The sequence below is a fragment of the Panthera pardus genome, unplaced genomic scaffold (assembly GCF_024362965.1).
Source record: "Panthera pardus isolate Hobbes unplaced genomic scaffold, ASM2436296v1 HiC_scaffold_13, whole genome shotgun sequence".
NCBI classification, from domain to species: Eukaryota; Metazoa; Chordata; class Mammalia; order Carnivora; family Felidae; genus Panthera; species Panthera pardus.
In genome coordinates this window covers 164,868,649-164,886,213 of record NW_026526688.1, presented here as the reverse complement: position 1 = coordinate 164,886,213, position 17,565 = coordinate 164,868,649, and the positions used below count along the sequence as shown (strand labels likewise).

At 38.2% G+C, this 17,565-nt stretch overlaps 1 protein-coding gene and 1 pseudogene across 8 annotated transcripts in view; both read right to left on the bottom strand.

Annotated features, from left to right (window-relative positions):
• Window positions 1-17,565, bottom strand: part of CORIN (corin, serine peptidase) — a 256,694-nt gene that overhangs the window by 92,286 nt on the left and 146,843 nt on the right. For all 8 annotated transcript variants that reach the window (XM_019412753.2, XM_019412758.2, XM_019412728.2 and 5 more), the window contains exon 6: window positions 4,308-4,421. In XM_019412753.2, the coding sequence (XP_019268298.2) occupies window positions 4,308-4,421 (114 nt within the window). The remainder of the gene's footprint in view (window positions 1-4,307; window positions 4,422-17,565) is intronic.
• On the bottom strand, window positions 12,164-14,443 carry LOC109245417 (NIF3-like protein 1; annotated as a pseudogene).

Sequence of the window (17,565 nt, the reverse complement as noted above, 5' to 3'; positions counted from 1 at the left end):
TGGACAGCCACATGCAAAAGAATGAAACAGGACCACTTTCTTACACCATACGCAAAAATGAACTCAAAATGGATGAAAGACCTAAATGTGAGACCCGAAACCGCAAAACTCCTAAAAGAAAATACCCGCAGTTATGCCTTGGACATCAGCCTTAGCAACACATTTATGGATAGGTCTCCCCAGGCAAAAGAAACAAAAGCAAAAATAAACTGTTGGGACTTCACCAAATAAAAAGCTTTTGCACAGTGAAGGAAACCATCAACAAAACAAAAAGGCAACCTATGGAATGGGAGAAGATATTTGCAAATGACACAGCCAATAAAGAGTTAGTATATAAAATATATAAAGAACTCATACAACTCCATACCAAAAACCCCAAATAATCTGAATAAAAATTGGGTAAAGGACCTGAACAGACATTTTTCCAAAGAAGACATACAGATGGCCAACAGACACATAAGATGCCCCACATCACTCATTATCAGGGAAATGCAAATCAAAACCACACTGAGATATCACCTCACACCTGTCAGAATAGCTAGTTCCTAAAAGACAAGAAACAACAAGTGTTAGCGAAGACGTGGAGAAAAAGGAAACCTTGTGCCCTGTTGGTGGGAATGTAAATTGGTTCAACTACTGTGGAAAACAGTATGGAGGTTCCTCAAAAAAATTAAAAATAGGAATATCGTATGATCCAGTAATTCTACTACTGGGTATTTACTCGCCCCAAAATGAAAACACTAATTCAAAAAGATATGTGCACCCCTATGCTTTCTGCAGTATTATTTACAATAGCCAAGATGTGGAGGCAACCTAAGCGTCCATTGATAGATGAATGGATAAAAAAGATGTGGGGTGTGGGTGTGTGTGTGTGTGTGTGTGTGTGTGTGTGTGTATAATGGAATATTTGGGGCCATAAAAAAGAATGCTATCTTGCCATTTGTGACAACATGGGTAGACCTTGAGGGTATTATGCTAAGTGAAATAAGTCAGAGAAGGACAAATGTCATTATGGTTTCATGTATACATGGAATCTAGAAAACAAACAAAAACAGAAACAGACTCGTAAATACGAAGTAAAACCTGATGATTGCCAGAGGGGAGGGGACTGGGGGGGTGGGTGAAATAAGGGGTGGGGATTAAGAGATACAAACTTCCAGTTATAAAATAAAGCAGTCATGGGGATGAAAAGTACAACATAGGAAATGTGGTCAATAATATTGTAAGGTGACACATGGTGACTACACTTGTGATAAGCACTGAGTACCGTACAGAATTGTTGAATTACTATGTTGTACACCTAAAACTAATATGACATTTGTGTATCAACTACACTTCAATAAAAACAAATAGTAGAGAACCAGGCTCAAATCTAGCACTTTGAACAAGTGGCAAATTTGTTCATCACTGTCAACCTCAGCACTGCATCTGGACAAAAAGGGATAATACCTCCTCTGCTAAAAATTCAATCACATCATGTAAATAAATGCCACCAGCATAGTTGATTAGCATAGAGGAGGAGTCCTCCTCCTCCTATACCTGCCAGCGCCCTGGGAACCGGCATATCTTTCTACTCACTCATTAGGAATGCCCAGCAAAACCGTCTTCTCCCTTCAGGAGTATGCAGGCTGCATTCACGCTCTGATTTGCATCCATGCCCTATTTCAGACTTAGCACTCCTCCTTCACCACAGGGTGGTGGACAGCGGGAGGGTGGCACCCTCAGTGAACGCACTGAAATGCCACAAGCACTGAAGGTTAAAACTCAGAATCAAATGTCCTCGTGAGTCCGGAAACAATTACACTCAAAGCTTTCAATGTCTAACTAAGCATTTTCATAGACAAATATTCTGAAGGGATGTATTTTATTTCCTCAACTGACCAAGCCACATGGGTTTTGAAGTATGCTCATGAGGAAAGCCCGTATCTTCCTTCATAAACTTTCAGTTCCTAGGACATTGCTATATACCTTATAGAATAGTAATACCTTCCTTGTTCAGTCACTGAGTGGAAAATTCGCTCTTTCAAAATCAATTTCAACCAATGCAGCAGAAAGCTCTTACTGTTTTAAGTGCAATGCTCACTGCAGTGGAGGAACAGAATGATGGGCCAGTGTGAGCCCACACCGGGAGTAGAGGCACATGCAGAATTTTAATAATGCCCACATGGGCCGTATTGGGAGATAAGGAAAAGATTCCACCACGATTTCCATAATTTCCATAATTCTATTGAATCATTTTAAATTCTCTAATGGGGGTGCTCTATAAAATATTTCCTCTTAATTCTACAGCAGTACTCCCTAATGTAAGTATACATCCCGTGAGAATGTTTTTCATGTAAAATCACGTGCCACAGGTTTTTCTGAACAGGTAATTCCAAAATATAAAAACAAATGTCATAGTGAAAATATTTCCAAAATATGGGTGGCATATCTGAAGTTCCATAGGATGCTAGATATTACACAAAATAAATAAAAGAATGCATGAAAAATAAATAAAAGTGGGGGTATAAAGGAACAAATAATTTTGAGAAAATACAAAGCTAGGCAAAATTAAGCAAAGCTAAGCAAAAATAAGTCTTTATTTATTTATTTATTTATTTAATGTTTATTATTTTTGAGAGAAAGAGAGACAGGAGCACGATCTGAGCTGTCAGCACAGAGCCCGACGCAGGGCTCAAAACCACGAACTGTGAGATCATGACTTGAGCTGAAGTCGGGCGCTCAACTAACTGAGCCACCCAGGCACCCCAATAAGTCTTTTTTTTAACTGCATTTCTCAGAGCTTGCAATGTGTATGTGTTGCAACTCTCTAAAAAGTAGATTTGGCAGAATGTCTCAAATTTATTTTTTTTCTCAAGCAGTTTTCAAGACTGAGGAACTATGGAACATGAGTTAGGGAAACACTGACCTGAAATATTATCATAATATACTGCCTTCAACACTTATGATAAATAAGCATCCTAATCCTTCAGAGAAACAAAAGGTGGTCCACCTGGCAAAGAGACCACAAGAACCTCTCAATTAAGGTCAACAGTGATGAGCTCTCACACAGCCTTGGCAACTCCTACAGGGAGTAAAACACAGCTTTTCCCGTGGTAACTTTTGCTGGTCGTATAACCATTAAAAAGCAATTAGAACACTACATATGGTTCTGCTTTGGATGCAAATCCTGCAATGTATTATTGAGATGAATTTTTCTTTTTCATCTGTTGCATAAGTGCAAAACAACTTGAAAGTTGGAATGTGTGTGTGTGTGTGTGTGTGTGTATATATATATATATATATATATATATATATATATGTAGGACCAGAATGCTTATGTCCTCTCAAAATGAGTATGTTAAAGCCTTAACCCCCAAATAACTGTATTTGGAGACAGAACCTGTAAGAAGGTGATAAAGCTTAGATGTGGCTATAAAAGTGGGGCCCTAATCTAAGTACCCTTATAAGAGGATGAGGCACCAGAGCCCTCTCTCTCTCTCTCTCACCCTCTCCCTCTCTCTCTCACCCTCTCCCACCTTCTCCCCCTCCCTCTCTGCCTCCAAAGAGGTCACGTGAGCACACAGGAAGCTGGAAGCTGCCTGTAAGCCAAGAGAACTGTCACCAGAAACTGAACTTGGTTGGCCTTGATCTTAGACTCTCTAGCCTCCAGAACTGGGAGAGAATAAATTTCTCCTATTGAAACCATGAAGTCTGCAGTGTTTTGAACGGCAGCCCAAGCAGACTACTACAATATTAGACAAGCCACCCAGCAATCGAGTCAAAACAAGCAATCAAATCAATAGCCAACAAACTGACGATGTTTATGGCTGAATCTATCAATGCATGGATTCAAAACAGTTAACACCATGGTCTCTCGCCAGGTTTTGAGAAAACCTAAACAAGAGGTTTTGCATCTGCTGGACCTGGAATGTTAAGCATCACAAGGGTGAAAATTTTCCCTATTGAAAACGTCCTTTTCCAAAAAGCTGACCTTTATAACTCATTAAACTGTAAAAACAAAAACAAAATCCTCCCCCAAACAAAATAAACAAAAAAGCCTTCTTGCAATTTTGAGCACTTGAGGCAACACAACGCCCCAGTCCTTGAGCAGCTCCATTGCAGCCTCCAGCTCCTGCCCTGCTAAGGGCATCAGGCCTTTGAAAGGTGCGCAAACCCGTACCCGTTGGCTCACTTTAGAAAGGCAAACTAGCAGTGGTCTACGCAAAGGCCGGTGGTCGGCAGGCTCTGACCATGCAATGGCTGTGGTCTGTAGGCGCCTGACTAGGACCCGGCCGCCCGCACAACCCCCAGGGCCCCGCGCCTACTGCAATGCGCCTCATCGCTCCAGTCGTTACAGTCGTTGTGGCCGTTGCACTGCAGCTTCCGGGGCACGCAGAGCCCGCTGGCGCACAGAAAGCTCTCGCCCCCTCCGCACAGCGCTGAAATACAAGGGTGGGAACACAGCGTCAGAAGGGTTTTCCCATTAAAAGTGGGAGAAATAAAGCACAGAGGGAAAACCTTCCCTTGCTCTCCAACGGATTTGTGTCCACATGCCCTCACCGAGTTTCCTTCGGCCCTCTAGAACATGAATGGTGAAATTGCCTGGGAATAATACAAACAGTGTTTGCCTGAGAAACGCAAAAGAAAACTCATGCGGGGTGAGAGGTCTCCGTGTTCAGAGCACAAGAGGGTAGGTAGCCTTATCAATTGCACGATTTATGTGGGGAAAATACCAGATGTGAATATTTTTCTTAATACCTGCAAATTATTTAAAAATGAAGTGCTGTTAGTTGAACAAACATTAAAAACAAGAAACAAACAAACACACAAAAAACCCCAAGCCTCTCCTTCTAAATTGCTGCCTGGATGGCTCAGCGGATTGTCTGACTTCGGCTCAGGTCATGACCGCAACGTTGGTGAGTTGAAGGCCCCCATGCGGCTCTGTGCTGACAGCTCAGAGCCTGGAGGCTGCTTGGGATTCTGTGTCTCCCTCTCTCTCTGCCCCTCTTCCACTCACGCTCCACCTTCCTCTCTCTCTCCCTCTCTCAAAAATAAATAAACATTAAAAAAATTAAAATGCTACACAATGCTGCACAGTAAAGTTACAGTAAAAAGAGTCCATCGCTGTGTGCTTGAACCAGGCCTAGAGACACCCTGATCTGTAGTGAAATATATTTACTTGCCTTAAAAGGATGTCAGTTGACTATATCAGTCTATTTTGGCATAAGGAATGTGAAACATGACCTAATGATTTGTTCATTCTTTTTTTTCAACATAGTTACATTTTAATATTTTTTGCTTTTAGTATTATGGTACTCTTTTTTTAATCAATATTCAATTGCTCCAAAATTACAGTAGACAAATGTAAGACAAAAAGCTAGAGAGATTTTTTTTAAGGAAAATCATTAACAAAAGGCAAAATCAGTTCCTTTTCAAAATAAAATGGGTGTTAAAATAGACTTAAATATTTGGTAATGTGCATCAAATGCCTTTCAAATGTGCATGACCTTTCACCAAGCGCCTTATTTCTTGGACTTCATACAAAGGAAATCATTATAAATAAGTGCAAGTTTTTATTTTTAAGGCTATTTGTACAATCATGATTTATAATGAGGAAATGATAGAAAAGAACTATGCAATAGTAGGAGGCTGGTTAAATAAATTTTGTTACCTTCATAATAAGAAATACTGTTAGAGCCATTGAAAAGTATACTGCAGAAAATACTTGATGTCTTAGGACAAAGTTCAAGATAATTTAAGTGGAAAAACACTGGTACGGAAAAAAAGCATAATATAATTTGGCCTAGAAAGAAGTAAATCAATGGTTACTGTGATTATCCCCAGTATTGGGATTAAAAGCAATTTTTATTTTCTTCATCTTATTTTCCTCTGTATTTTACAAATGTTCTTATAATGATGGTGTCTGTTTTTATTCAAGTGTAATTGACACATAACGTTATATTAGTTTCAGGTGCACAGCATAATAATTCAATGTTTGTATACACAGCCAAATGATCACTTCAGTCTTTCTAGTTACCATCCATCACCAGTGAAAGTTACAGATTTTTTTTCTTGTGATGGGAACTTTTAAGATTTACTCTCTTGGCAACTTGCAAATATGCACTATAATGTTATTGACTACTGTATATTTCATCCCCATGACTTATTTATTTTGTAACTAAGTTTGTACCTCTTGACCCCCATTTGCTCCCATTTCATTCACACCCAACCTCCCTCCCCTCTAGAAACCATCATTCTGTTTCTGTATCTCCATGTTTTGTTTTGTCTTCTTTGTTCCTTTGTTTTGTTTTTTAGATTCCACACATAATTGAGATCATATGGTATTTGTCTTTCTCTGTCCGACTTATTTCAGTTGGCATAATACCTTCAAGGTCCACCCATCTTGTTACAAATGGCAAAATGTCATTCTTTTTTCTTTTGGCTGAGTAGTATTCCTTTGTGTATGTGTATACCACATTTTCTTTATCCTTTCATCTATCAATAGAAACTTAGGCTGTTTACATATCTTGGCTTGTGTAAATAATGCTCAATGAATACAGGGATGCGTATATCTTTTCAATTTAATGTTTTCCTTTTCTTCAGATAAATATCCAGAAGTGGAATTACTACATCAGTGTGGTAGCTCTATTTTAATTTTTTGAGGAACCTCCATATTATTTTCCATAGTGGCTGCACCGATTTACATTTGCACCAACAGTGCATGAAGGTTCTCTTTTCTCCATATCCTTGTCAGCATTTGCTATTCCTTGTCTTTTTGATAATAACCATTCTAACAGTTGGGAAGTGATATCTCATAGTGCTTTTGATTTGCATTTCCTTGATGATCAGTGGTGTTGAGCATCTTTTCATGTGCTTGTTGGCCAACTGTATGTCTTCTTTGGAAAAATGTCTGTTCAGATCCTCTGCCCAATTTTTAAATCAGGTTGTGTTTTGTTGTTGTTTTGCTATAGAGTTGTATGAGTTCTTCATATATTTTGGATATTGATCCCTTATCAGTTACATCATTTGCAAATATCTTCTCCCATTAGTAGCTTGCCTTTCATTTTGTTGATGGTTTCCTTTGCTGTGCAGAAGGTTTTTAGTTCCAAGTAGTCCCAATTGTTTATTTTTGCTTTTGTTTTTGGAATTTGATTCAAACATTCATCACTAAGACTGATGTCAAGGAGCTTGCCACCTATGTTTTCTCCTATAAATTTTATGGTTTCAGGTCTCACATTCAAGTCTTTAATCCATTTGAGTTTATTTTTATGTGTGGTGTAAGAGAGTAGTCCAGTTTCATTCTTGAGCATATGGCTGTCCAGTTTTCCCAACACCATTTTTTAAAGAGTGTGTCCTTTCCCTGTTGTATATTCTTGTCTCCTTTGTTGTAAATTAATTGACCATATATGCACGGGTTTATGTCTGGACTCTCTATTCCTTTCCATGGATCCATGTGTCTGTTTTTTATGCCTATACCATACTGTTTTGATTACTATAACTTTATAATATAGTTTGAAACCAGGGAGCATTATACCTCCAGTTTCATTCTCTTTCTTCAAGATTGCTTTTGCTATTCAGGATCTTTTGTGATTTATACAAATTTTAGGATTGTTTTATTTCTGTGAAAAATGTCATGGATTTTTGCATCTATGTTCATTAGAGATATTGGCCTATTGCTTTCCTTTGGTTTCTTCTCCTTTTCTTTTCTTTTCTTTTCTTTTCTTTTCTTTTCTTTTCTTTTTCTTTTTCTTCCTTTCTTATGATGTCCTAGTCTGGTTTTGGTTTCAGGGTAATGCTGGCCTTGTAAAATGAGCTTGGAAGTGTCCTTTCCTCTTCAATTTTTTGGAAGAGTCTGAAAAGGATATATATAAAATCTTCAAATATGGGGTAGAATTCACCAGTGAACCATCTGATCCTGGACTTCTGTTTGTTGTTGGTAGGCTTTTGAGTACTGATTAATCTCCTTACCAGTAATTGGTCTATTCAGACTTTTTATTTCTTCATTATTCAGTCTTGGAAGATTATATGTTTCTAGGAATTTATCCATTTCTTCTAGGTTATCCAATTTTCTGGCACAGAATTGTTCATAGTTTCTCAAGATGTTTTATATTTCTGTGGTATCAGTTGTAACTTCTCTTCTTCCATTTCTTATTTTATTTATTTGAGCCCTCTCTCTTTTTTTTTCTTGGTGAGCGTAAAGATTTTTAAATGTTGCTTATCTTTTTAAAGATCAAGCTCTTGGTTACAAGCTCAAGTTACTTAGTTACTATTATCTTTTCAGTCTCTATTTCATTTACTTCTGCTTTGATCTTTGTTATTTCCTTAATTCTACTAACTTTGAGCTTTGCTTCTTTGTCTTTTTCTAGTTCTTTAGGTATAAAGTTAGATTGCTATTTGGGACTTTTCTTGTTGCTTGTGGTAGGCCCACATTGCTATGAACCTCCCTCTTAGAAACTACTTTTATTGCATCTCAAAGATTTGTATTTCCATTTTTATTGTCTCAAGGTATTTTTTTATTTCTCCTTTGATCTTGTCATTGACTCATTATATATTTATGTATATATTGATGTGGAGTTATTTAACCTCCACATATTTGTGACCTTTCCAGTTTTCTTCTTTGATTCCTAGTTTCATACTGTTGTGGTCAGAAAAGATGCTTGATATGATTTCAGTCTTATTTAATTTATGAAGACCTGTTTTGGGGCCTAACATATAATCTATCTTGGAGAATGTTCCATGTGCATTTGAGAAGAATGTGTATTTTTTTGCTTTTGGATAAAATGTTCTGTAAATATCTATTAAGTCCATCTGGTCTAATATATCATTTAAGACCAATTTTTTTTATTGATTTTTTTGTCTAGATAATCTATCCATTGATGTTAATGAGGTATTAAAGGCCTCTACTATTTTGTATTCCTGTCAGTTTTTCCCTTTAGGTCTGTTAATATTTGCTTTATATATTTAGGTACTCCTATGTTACATGCATAATATTTACAAATTACTTTGTAATTTGTAACAAGAGGATCAAAATTATGATCCTCTCATTGGATTGACCCCTTTATCATTATATAATGCCCTTCTTTGCCTTTTATTACAGTGTTTGTTTTAAAGTCTATTTTGTTTCATATAAACATAGCTACCCCAGCTTTCTTTCGGGTTCTGTTTGCATGGAACATCTTTTTCCATCTCTTCACCTGCAGTCTTTGAGTGCCATTACATCTGAAGTGAGTCTCTTGTAGGTACAAAAAAATGGATTTTTATTAGAATTTTTTTTTTTATCCAGCCACTCCATGTTTTTTGGTGGGAGAATTTAGTCAATTTACATTTATTTATTTTTTTTTAAATCTTCAGTGATACTTTATTTTTTTTAAACTATAAATGATATATTTGGGGGTATTTTTAGTTATTTATAAATGTTAGCATGCCAGTAAAGAAAAGTTAGAGTAGTAGCAAAACTAAAAGGCAACCGACAGAATGGGAGAAGATATTTGCAAACGACGTATCAGATAAAGGGTTAGTATCCAAAATCTATAAAGAACTTATCAAACTCAACACCCAAAAAACAAATAATCCAGTGAAGAAATGGGCAAAAGACATGAATAGACACTTCTCCAGAGAAGACATCCAGATGGCCAACTGACACATGAAAAAATGCTCAACATCACTCATCATCAGGGAAATACAAATCAAAACCACAATGAGATACCACCTTACACCTGTCAGAATGGCTCACATTAACAACTCAGGCAACAACACATGTTGGCGAGGACGCGGAGAAACAGGATCTCTTTTGCATCATTGGTGGGAATGCAAGCTGGTGCAGCCACTCTGGAAAACAGTATGGAGGTTCCTCAAAAAACTAAAAATAGAACTACCCTACAACCCAGCAATTGCACTCCTAGGCAGTTATCCACGGGATACAGATGTGCTGTTTCAAAGGGACACATGCACCCCCATGTTTATAGCAGCACTATCAACAATAGCCAAAGTATGGAAAGGACCTCAACCTCAATGTCCATCGATGGATGAATGGATAAAGAAGATGTGAGATATATATATATATATATATATATATATATATATATATATATACACATTATACACACACACACGCACACACACACACACAATGGAGTATTACTCGGCAGTCAAAAAGAATGAAATCTTGCCATTTGCAACTACATGAATGGAACTGGAGGGTGTTATGCTAAGTGAAATTAGTCAGAGAAAGACAAATGTCATATGACCTCACTCATATGAGGACTTTAAGAGACAAAGCAGATGAACATAAAGGAAGGGAAACAAAAATAATATAAAAACGGAGGGGGACAAAACAGAAGAGACTCATAAACTGGAGAACAAACTGAGGGGTACTGGAAGGGTTGTGAGAGGGGGGATGGGCTAAATGGGTAAGGGACATTAAGGAATCTACTCCTGAAATCATTGTTGCACTATATGCTGACTAATTTGGATGTAAATTTAAAAAATAAAAAACAAAAAGTTACAGTAGTAATGTCATTCTTTGAGAAAAAAACTATTTGGCAATAAGTTTGACCAATCATAAAGAAATTATATGATCAATTAACCCCTTCTGGAACTCTATCCAAAAGAATCCACAACCTTCAACTTGATTAACTGTTAAAGGTAAAATCATGCTATACCTTAAGTGTGCCATAAATTTAAAATGGTTTGATAATGACTGGCCCCAGGCTATTTCTTAAGCATCATCTCTGACCATACCTTCCCTGCCTCCTGCTTTCTGCCCTCACAATAATGAATTGGTTACTTGGGCTTTTTCAATGCGTTGTGCTGTTTCTTTACACTTACTGTGTTTGTTCAAGCTGTACCTTTTGACTGAATTCTACCCACTTCCCCCAGAAAACCTTCCTTGTAGGCCCTCTGCATATTTTTGGCACAATCACAATAACTCTTAAGTATTATCCAATTAAGTTGAAGTATTAAACTCTTAAGTATTATCCAATTTCTGTCCTATTCTCCCCACATAAAACACAAACAATAACTGAAGCAAATACCATTCAGATAGTATCTCAAAGCTGTCTGCTGTCTCATTCTCTCACTTGGACATTGTTGATGGTCTCTCATCAAAGCTCTCTACTTGGCTTCTGACACTGCTGATCTTCTCCCACCTCCTCTCTTGGCTCCTCCTCCAATTCTCTAACTGGGTGCATTTCTTAAGGCTCAGTCCAATTGGTTATTTCTGTAGTGAATTAATATTACAGGTGAATCACCAAGAATAATTTGTAAGTTAGGATCCCAAATCCTCCAGGAGATAAGATTGGTAGGAAAGGGGTCCTACAAAAGAAATGTAAAATTGGTCTAATCTTTATTTATTTTTGAGAGAGAGAGAGAGAGAGCGTGAACAGTGGAGGAACAGAGAGAGAAGGAGACACAGAATCCAAAGCAGGCTCCAGGCTCTGAGCTGTCAGCACAGAGCCTGACGTGGGGCTCGAACCCACGAGCTGAGAGATCATGACCTGAGCCGAAGTTGGACGCTTAACCGACCGAGCCACCCAGGAGCCCCATGTTAGACAGCATTTTTAAAAGATTTTCTTTTCTCATTATCAAAGTAACATGCTCAGCATAAATTAGAAATATACATGTATACAAGCATTCAAAAGAAAAACCTTCCATCATACCACCCAGAGAAAATCCCAGTTACAATGGATTACTTTTCCTTCAGGATTTCTTACATACCTCCTATATCAGTCTTATCATCCATGCTGATTAAGACGTAGTTAAGAACCCAGACTCTGGAGCCAGACTGCTTGAGTTTGTGTCCTAACTCCATCACTTCCTAACTATGTGGCCTTGGGCAAACTCTTTAACCTCTGTTTCAGTTTCTTCATCTGTAAAATGGGGATAATAATAACTATATTCTTGTTTATAAAGAATTGAAAATATTTATAACATACTTAAGAGAGTGCCTGGCACAAAATTAATATTATATAATTTCTGGTATTATTTTGAAAGCTAACCATTTTTATATATTACTAATAAAATTACAGGTGAGTTACCTAAAAGCAATAAAATAATAGTTATGAATAATTCTCATGTATATTAAGAAAAAAAACCTCCCTCTGATTTTGAAATTTAGGTGAGAGATTAGTAATCTAGAAACAGGAACATACAGACAGACCTTATCACCCTCTAGAGGCTACTACCTAGAAATCAGTGTTCCAATCTGAAGTTTTTTAAAAGTATGTTTTCACTTTTATTTTTTTAATATTTATTTTTGAGAAAGAGAGAGCACTAGTGGGGGAGACACAGAGAGAGGGGGAGAGAGAACCCCAAGCAGGCTCTGTGCTGTCAGCCCAGAGCCCCATAAAGGGCTCAATCCCACAAACCAGGAGATCATGACATGAGTTGGTTGAGTCAGACGCTCAACCAACTAAGCCACCCAGGGGCCCCTAAAAGTATGTTTTTAAACTGGTTAAGGGCAGAAAGATCTAGAATGACACATTCCACCTTTAATTAAGCTAAAGAGACAATTACTTGAGCTACTTACCAAGAATGTTAAGTAAACAGATTTTAGTTGCTCTTTCCTGGAGTTTATAATGAATATATACTTTACATTGTATATTCTTAGTTCATCTTTTATGATGAATATTTGTTCTTTAATGGTAGTTACGTCATGGTTTTCACCATATGAGCTACAGGACATTTGGTGAAGCAGATTTAGAAGCCAGAAATAAGTACATTCTAAGACATTCTTCCACAAGGATACCAACTCTGTTGATTCTCGTTATGCATTCACATTGGGAACCAATCAGTTTGTCGATTTTGTCATCCTGTTGTTCCTGTATGCTGTGCACCACATGAAGAGGGTCCCTGTCTGTTTCTGACAGGATAATATTAACCTTATTTTCCTAAGGGAGCACCTAGCATATCTTGAAGATCAGAAAGAAAGCTTCACTCGATGTTGCTGTGTTGACACAGGAAGACATTTATTCCTTGGGGTGCAGCATACAGAGCATCACGACGGGACATCTCACTTGTGAGGGAAAGGTCGGCCACTGCCAACCTGCAGCACAGTGCTCCTAGAACCAGTGCACAGGGTCACAGCTTTGACTGGAGACACCAAGGTCCTTCTTACCTCAAGAGCAACGCGACCATGAGATAGTTTAAAGTGACTTTTGATTCACACAATCATGGCTGCCAAGGAAACAGACACATCCACTGTGCACAACTGTCCCATTCCAGCATGTGGGAGCCGAGGCTTCCCCAGTGACAGAACTTCAGTCTTCTGATAAAATGTCTGCTCTTAGAAAGAACAGCCACCACCTGCATCAAATCCCCCTGACTACAATTCAGACTAATCCACGTTTGTTCTTCATCATCAGTCCTGGTAGAAGAAGTGACAGAAACACGCACAATTCCTTTCACTGCAGAAATGACTTTGGCCGGTCCGTGGGTGCAGTTAACACCGAATTCTACCCTGTACATTTCCCTTGTGGGGTAGTTGGGAGCTTTGGAAGGATGTATGGGCCTGGAGGTGCAAACTCCAAGCCCTTAAACCAACTGGCTGCTGACTTCTTGAGGCGTGGCATCCTGGGCTGTGTGAGAAGAATAAATACGGACGGTTTCCCAGAGCCAGGAGCACCAGGCACTCCTTCCAGGTTTTCCAGGTTATGTGCTTCAAGGGTCAGAAAATAGGCGGATGGTAGGAGAGAGTGAGACCTGCCTTCTTTTGCAGCGCCTCCTGCATCACTTCCGCAGTCAAGTTATTGGTAAGGAAGAGTGTGTTCACAGTGTGTTGCGGGATTGGTTCCACCATAATCCAACATTGTCCCAACTTTCAGCAAGTGAGAGGGATGCAAAGTTATTCAAGGAGGAAAGCAGAGCCTTCAAATCCATGAAGGAATGGGGATTTGCAGATCAGGGAATGGACAAGCCAGACTATTGTGGGAATGAGGTGTACACGAGATGATAACGTACAGAAATCAGGGAACACTGAGTACCTCTCATTTCAGTCCCACGTCAGACCTTTTCCAGGACAATGAAGAGACCAGGCATGGCCAGAAGCTCCTGAGTCAGGACCCCTGCCCTACTCATGCCCTATGCTCTTGTGGGACAAACCAGTTTTCTGCCCCATCTCCTCGTCTGCCTCCTTTCGCAGCAGCACCTCCCACAGCCACCACAACGTGCGTCCTAGTCCATTTACATTTAAAGTAATTATTAGGTAGGTACTTACTGCCATTCGGTTCATTGCCTCCTGGCTGCTTTCTAGTTCTTTGTTCCTTCTTGTCTTGCTCTCTTCCCTTATGGTTTGATGAGTTTGTTTTTTTGGGTTTTTTTTTTAGATATGGACTTTTTTTTTTGGAAATAAGGTCTTTTATTTGTTTTTTAAAAATCTTTTATTCAATTTATTTAAACGAATACAGACAAAAACTAATATTTACCCATTTCTTCCACCTCCCCCTAGACTCTGCCTCTTGCAAACACCAATCTGTTCTCTGTGTCCATGAGTTTGGTGTTTTGTTTTGCTTTTGTTTGTTTGTAAGATTCCACCTATAAGAGGGATCATGTGGTATTTGTCTTTCTTTGACTTTTCCCTTGGCATAATGCCTTCAAGGTCCATATATGTTGTCACAAATGGTAAAATTTCCTTTTTTTATGGTTCTTTTTTAATGGTTCAGTAATATTCCATTACATACACACACACACACACACACACACACACACACACGTATGTATATACCATTCATCCATTGATGGACACTTTGGTTGTTTCCATATCTTGACTATTAAAAATAATGCTTCAATGAATGTGGGAATGCATATACAATTTTGAATTAGTGTTTCCCTTTTCTTCAGATAAAGTCCCAGAACTGGAATTACTAGACCACATGGTAGTTCTACTTTTAATTTTTTGAGGAAACTCCATTCTGTTTTCCATAGGGGTTGAGGCACCAATTCCACTTCTACCCACAGTGTACAAGGTTCTCTTTTTGCCACACCCTCACCAACAGTTGTTGTCTTTCTTTTTTATTTCTTGTCTTTTTGATAATAGCCATTCTAACAGAGGTGAGGTGATATCTCATTGTGCTTTTGATTTGCATTTCCCTGATTGTCAGTGATGTTGGGCATCGTTTCAGTTACCTTTTGGCCATCTGCATGTCTTTGGAAAAATGTCTATTCAGATCTTCTATCCATTTTAATTAATTATTTAATTAATTACTATTTTAATTCCAGTATAGTTTACATGCGGTTAATTATTTTATATGTATTAATTATATTAATTAATTATATTACTTTCAGATATAATATAATGATTCAACAATTCTGTACATTACTCAGTGCTCGTCATGATAAGTGTACTCTTAATCCCCATTGCCTATTTCACCCGTCCTCCCACCCGCCTCCTCTCTGGCAACCACCAATTTAGTCCCCATATTTCAGAGTCTGGTTTTTTGTTTGTCTCTTTTTTTCTTTGTTCATTTGTTTCGTTTCTTAATTTCCACATATAAATGAACTCATATGGTACCTGTCTTTGTCTGACTTATTTCACTTAGCATTATACTCTGCAGATCCATCCATGTTGTTGCAAACGGCAAGATTTCATTCTTTATTATGGCTGAGTAATATTCAATTGTGTGCGTATATACTTCATCTTTTGTATCCATTCATCTGCTGATGGACACTTCGGTTGCTTCCATATCTTGGTTTTTACAAATAATGCTGCAGTAAACATAAGGGTGCATATATCTAGCCTGCCAAGAACTGTCTCTCCAATAGTTACAATCCCGTGGTGCCCAGAAATACCGTCCCCCCCACCACCACCCCCGCCACCAGAGCCGGGTGATTAAGGAGCATCCCCTATGTGGACTATGTGCACCTGCTGGCTTTAGCAACGCAGTGGGAAAGTGCAGGATGGGATCGTGCCCACTTCCTTTCACGGGACTAAGAACTTTGGGCTGGGGCATACCATTGGCTTTCATGATGTCTGACTTTTTTAATCAGAAAAGAAAAAAGCTAAGTTTTTCACGAGTTTTCAATTCAGAGTAACTAAGTAAACGCAACCCTTGAAAACTTCTGTCTCTCTTTGTCTCTGTCCCTCCACAAAAGATAGTGTGATCATTCGTGTGGTCAGTTGCCTGCTTGCTGTCACTGCTCCCAGAACGGTATATTCCTTGATGAGATGAGCTTTGTTGACTAACTAAAGAGAACTAGGAAATAACAGAATATTTTAACTCAGAATTAGAAATACAGAGAAGTATCTCTTAAGAGAGTGGCTGGCACTCAGAAGGTTCTTAGTTAATATATGATGAGAAAAAGTCACCTCAATCTCAATGAAGCACAATATATTACCAAAAAAGCAAAGAAAAATGCAATTACTTAATTATTTTCCAATGGTATCAAGGAAATCTGAATTTTGATTTGCTGAACATTAATTCCCAGCTGATTGATTAAAGTTTCTTATGATGTTACTTCATGTGTAATCGTCAAAAGATCAGCAACAAATGTCTGGTTTTCCTTTACATGCTACCATTTCAGTATCAATACAAATTACATCTATGGACCTCAACTACTAAAATATGAAGCATGTTTATATTTTGAATAGTCTTAGAGGACTCAGCACGGGGCTGCATTCCTATACCTACAAATACAGACTTCTAAAAGGTACACAGGAAACCAGATATAAAAGGAGAATCCAAAACACTAAGATTTTACTGGCCGGTCTATACAATATCCTCTCTCTAGGGTTAAGAGAACATTTTCAAGGCATAAGTGTTTATCCTATTGTTGGGATTGTTTCTGTGTTATATTAGAGACTGCAGAAATTCCATCTGTCTGCATTTCAGCAGCTGCAATGTTTCAGAAGAATTATTGCATTCCCCACCTTAGGGCTCCGATGATTCCTCCAGAAATGTAGCTGAAAGTTCACCCGTAAATAGCTCCTAACATCTAGATTTCATCGTTAAGACCCTAAATATTTTACTCCAGTAAAGCCATCTCTTGTGTATGGTTATATCAAATCTGGATCAAATTTAAAACATAGCATTGCTTGCATTGTTTTGATTATTGATATCCCCCTGTCTTGGCTGATTCAGCAGACACTGACTTCTTTTGTGTGGTTCCACAGTGGGAGGTGTGATTGCCCTTGGTTTTACACTGTAAGTTGTTTGTTTATTCTTATTCTTTCTTTAGAAGTTCATAGTTTCATTAATCAATACTATTTTTGTAAACTCAGAATAACTTTTGTTTATTTTCTGTTTGATTTCTCCTTAACTTGTATTCAGCACTTCTACTTCTGGTGTGTAAAACTGTTCAACTAGCAAAGTACTTCAAACACATCTTCTTTGGAATTTCCAAGCAGCCGCATAAAGTGGACAGGCAGGCATTCTATTCACCTTCCTTAGGGGAAACGGTGATTTACAAATACAGAAATTGGAGTGTCATGTGGTTAAGACAACAATTGCCCAAAGTCATATAGCCAGGTAGACACAGAATCATGAGGTCTGAGCTTCAGGTTCAGTCCCCCATACCACACACCCATGCCCGGTTTCTTTTCCAGAGCAGTTGTGTGGTCACCTTATTTGTGGTCAGTTCAAAGACATCAGT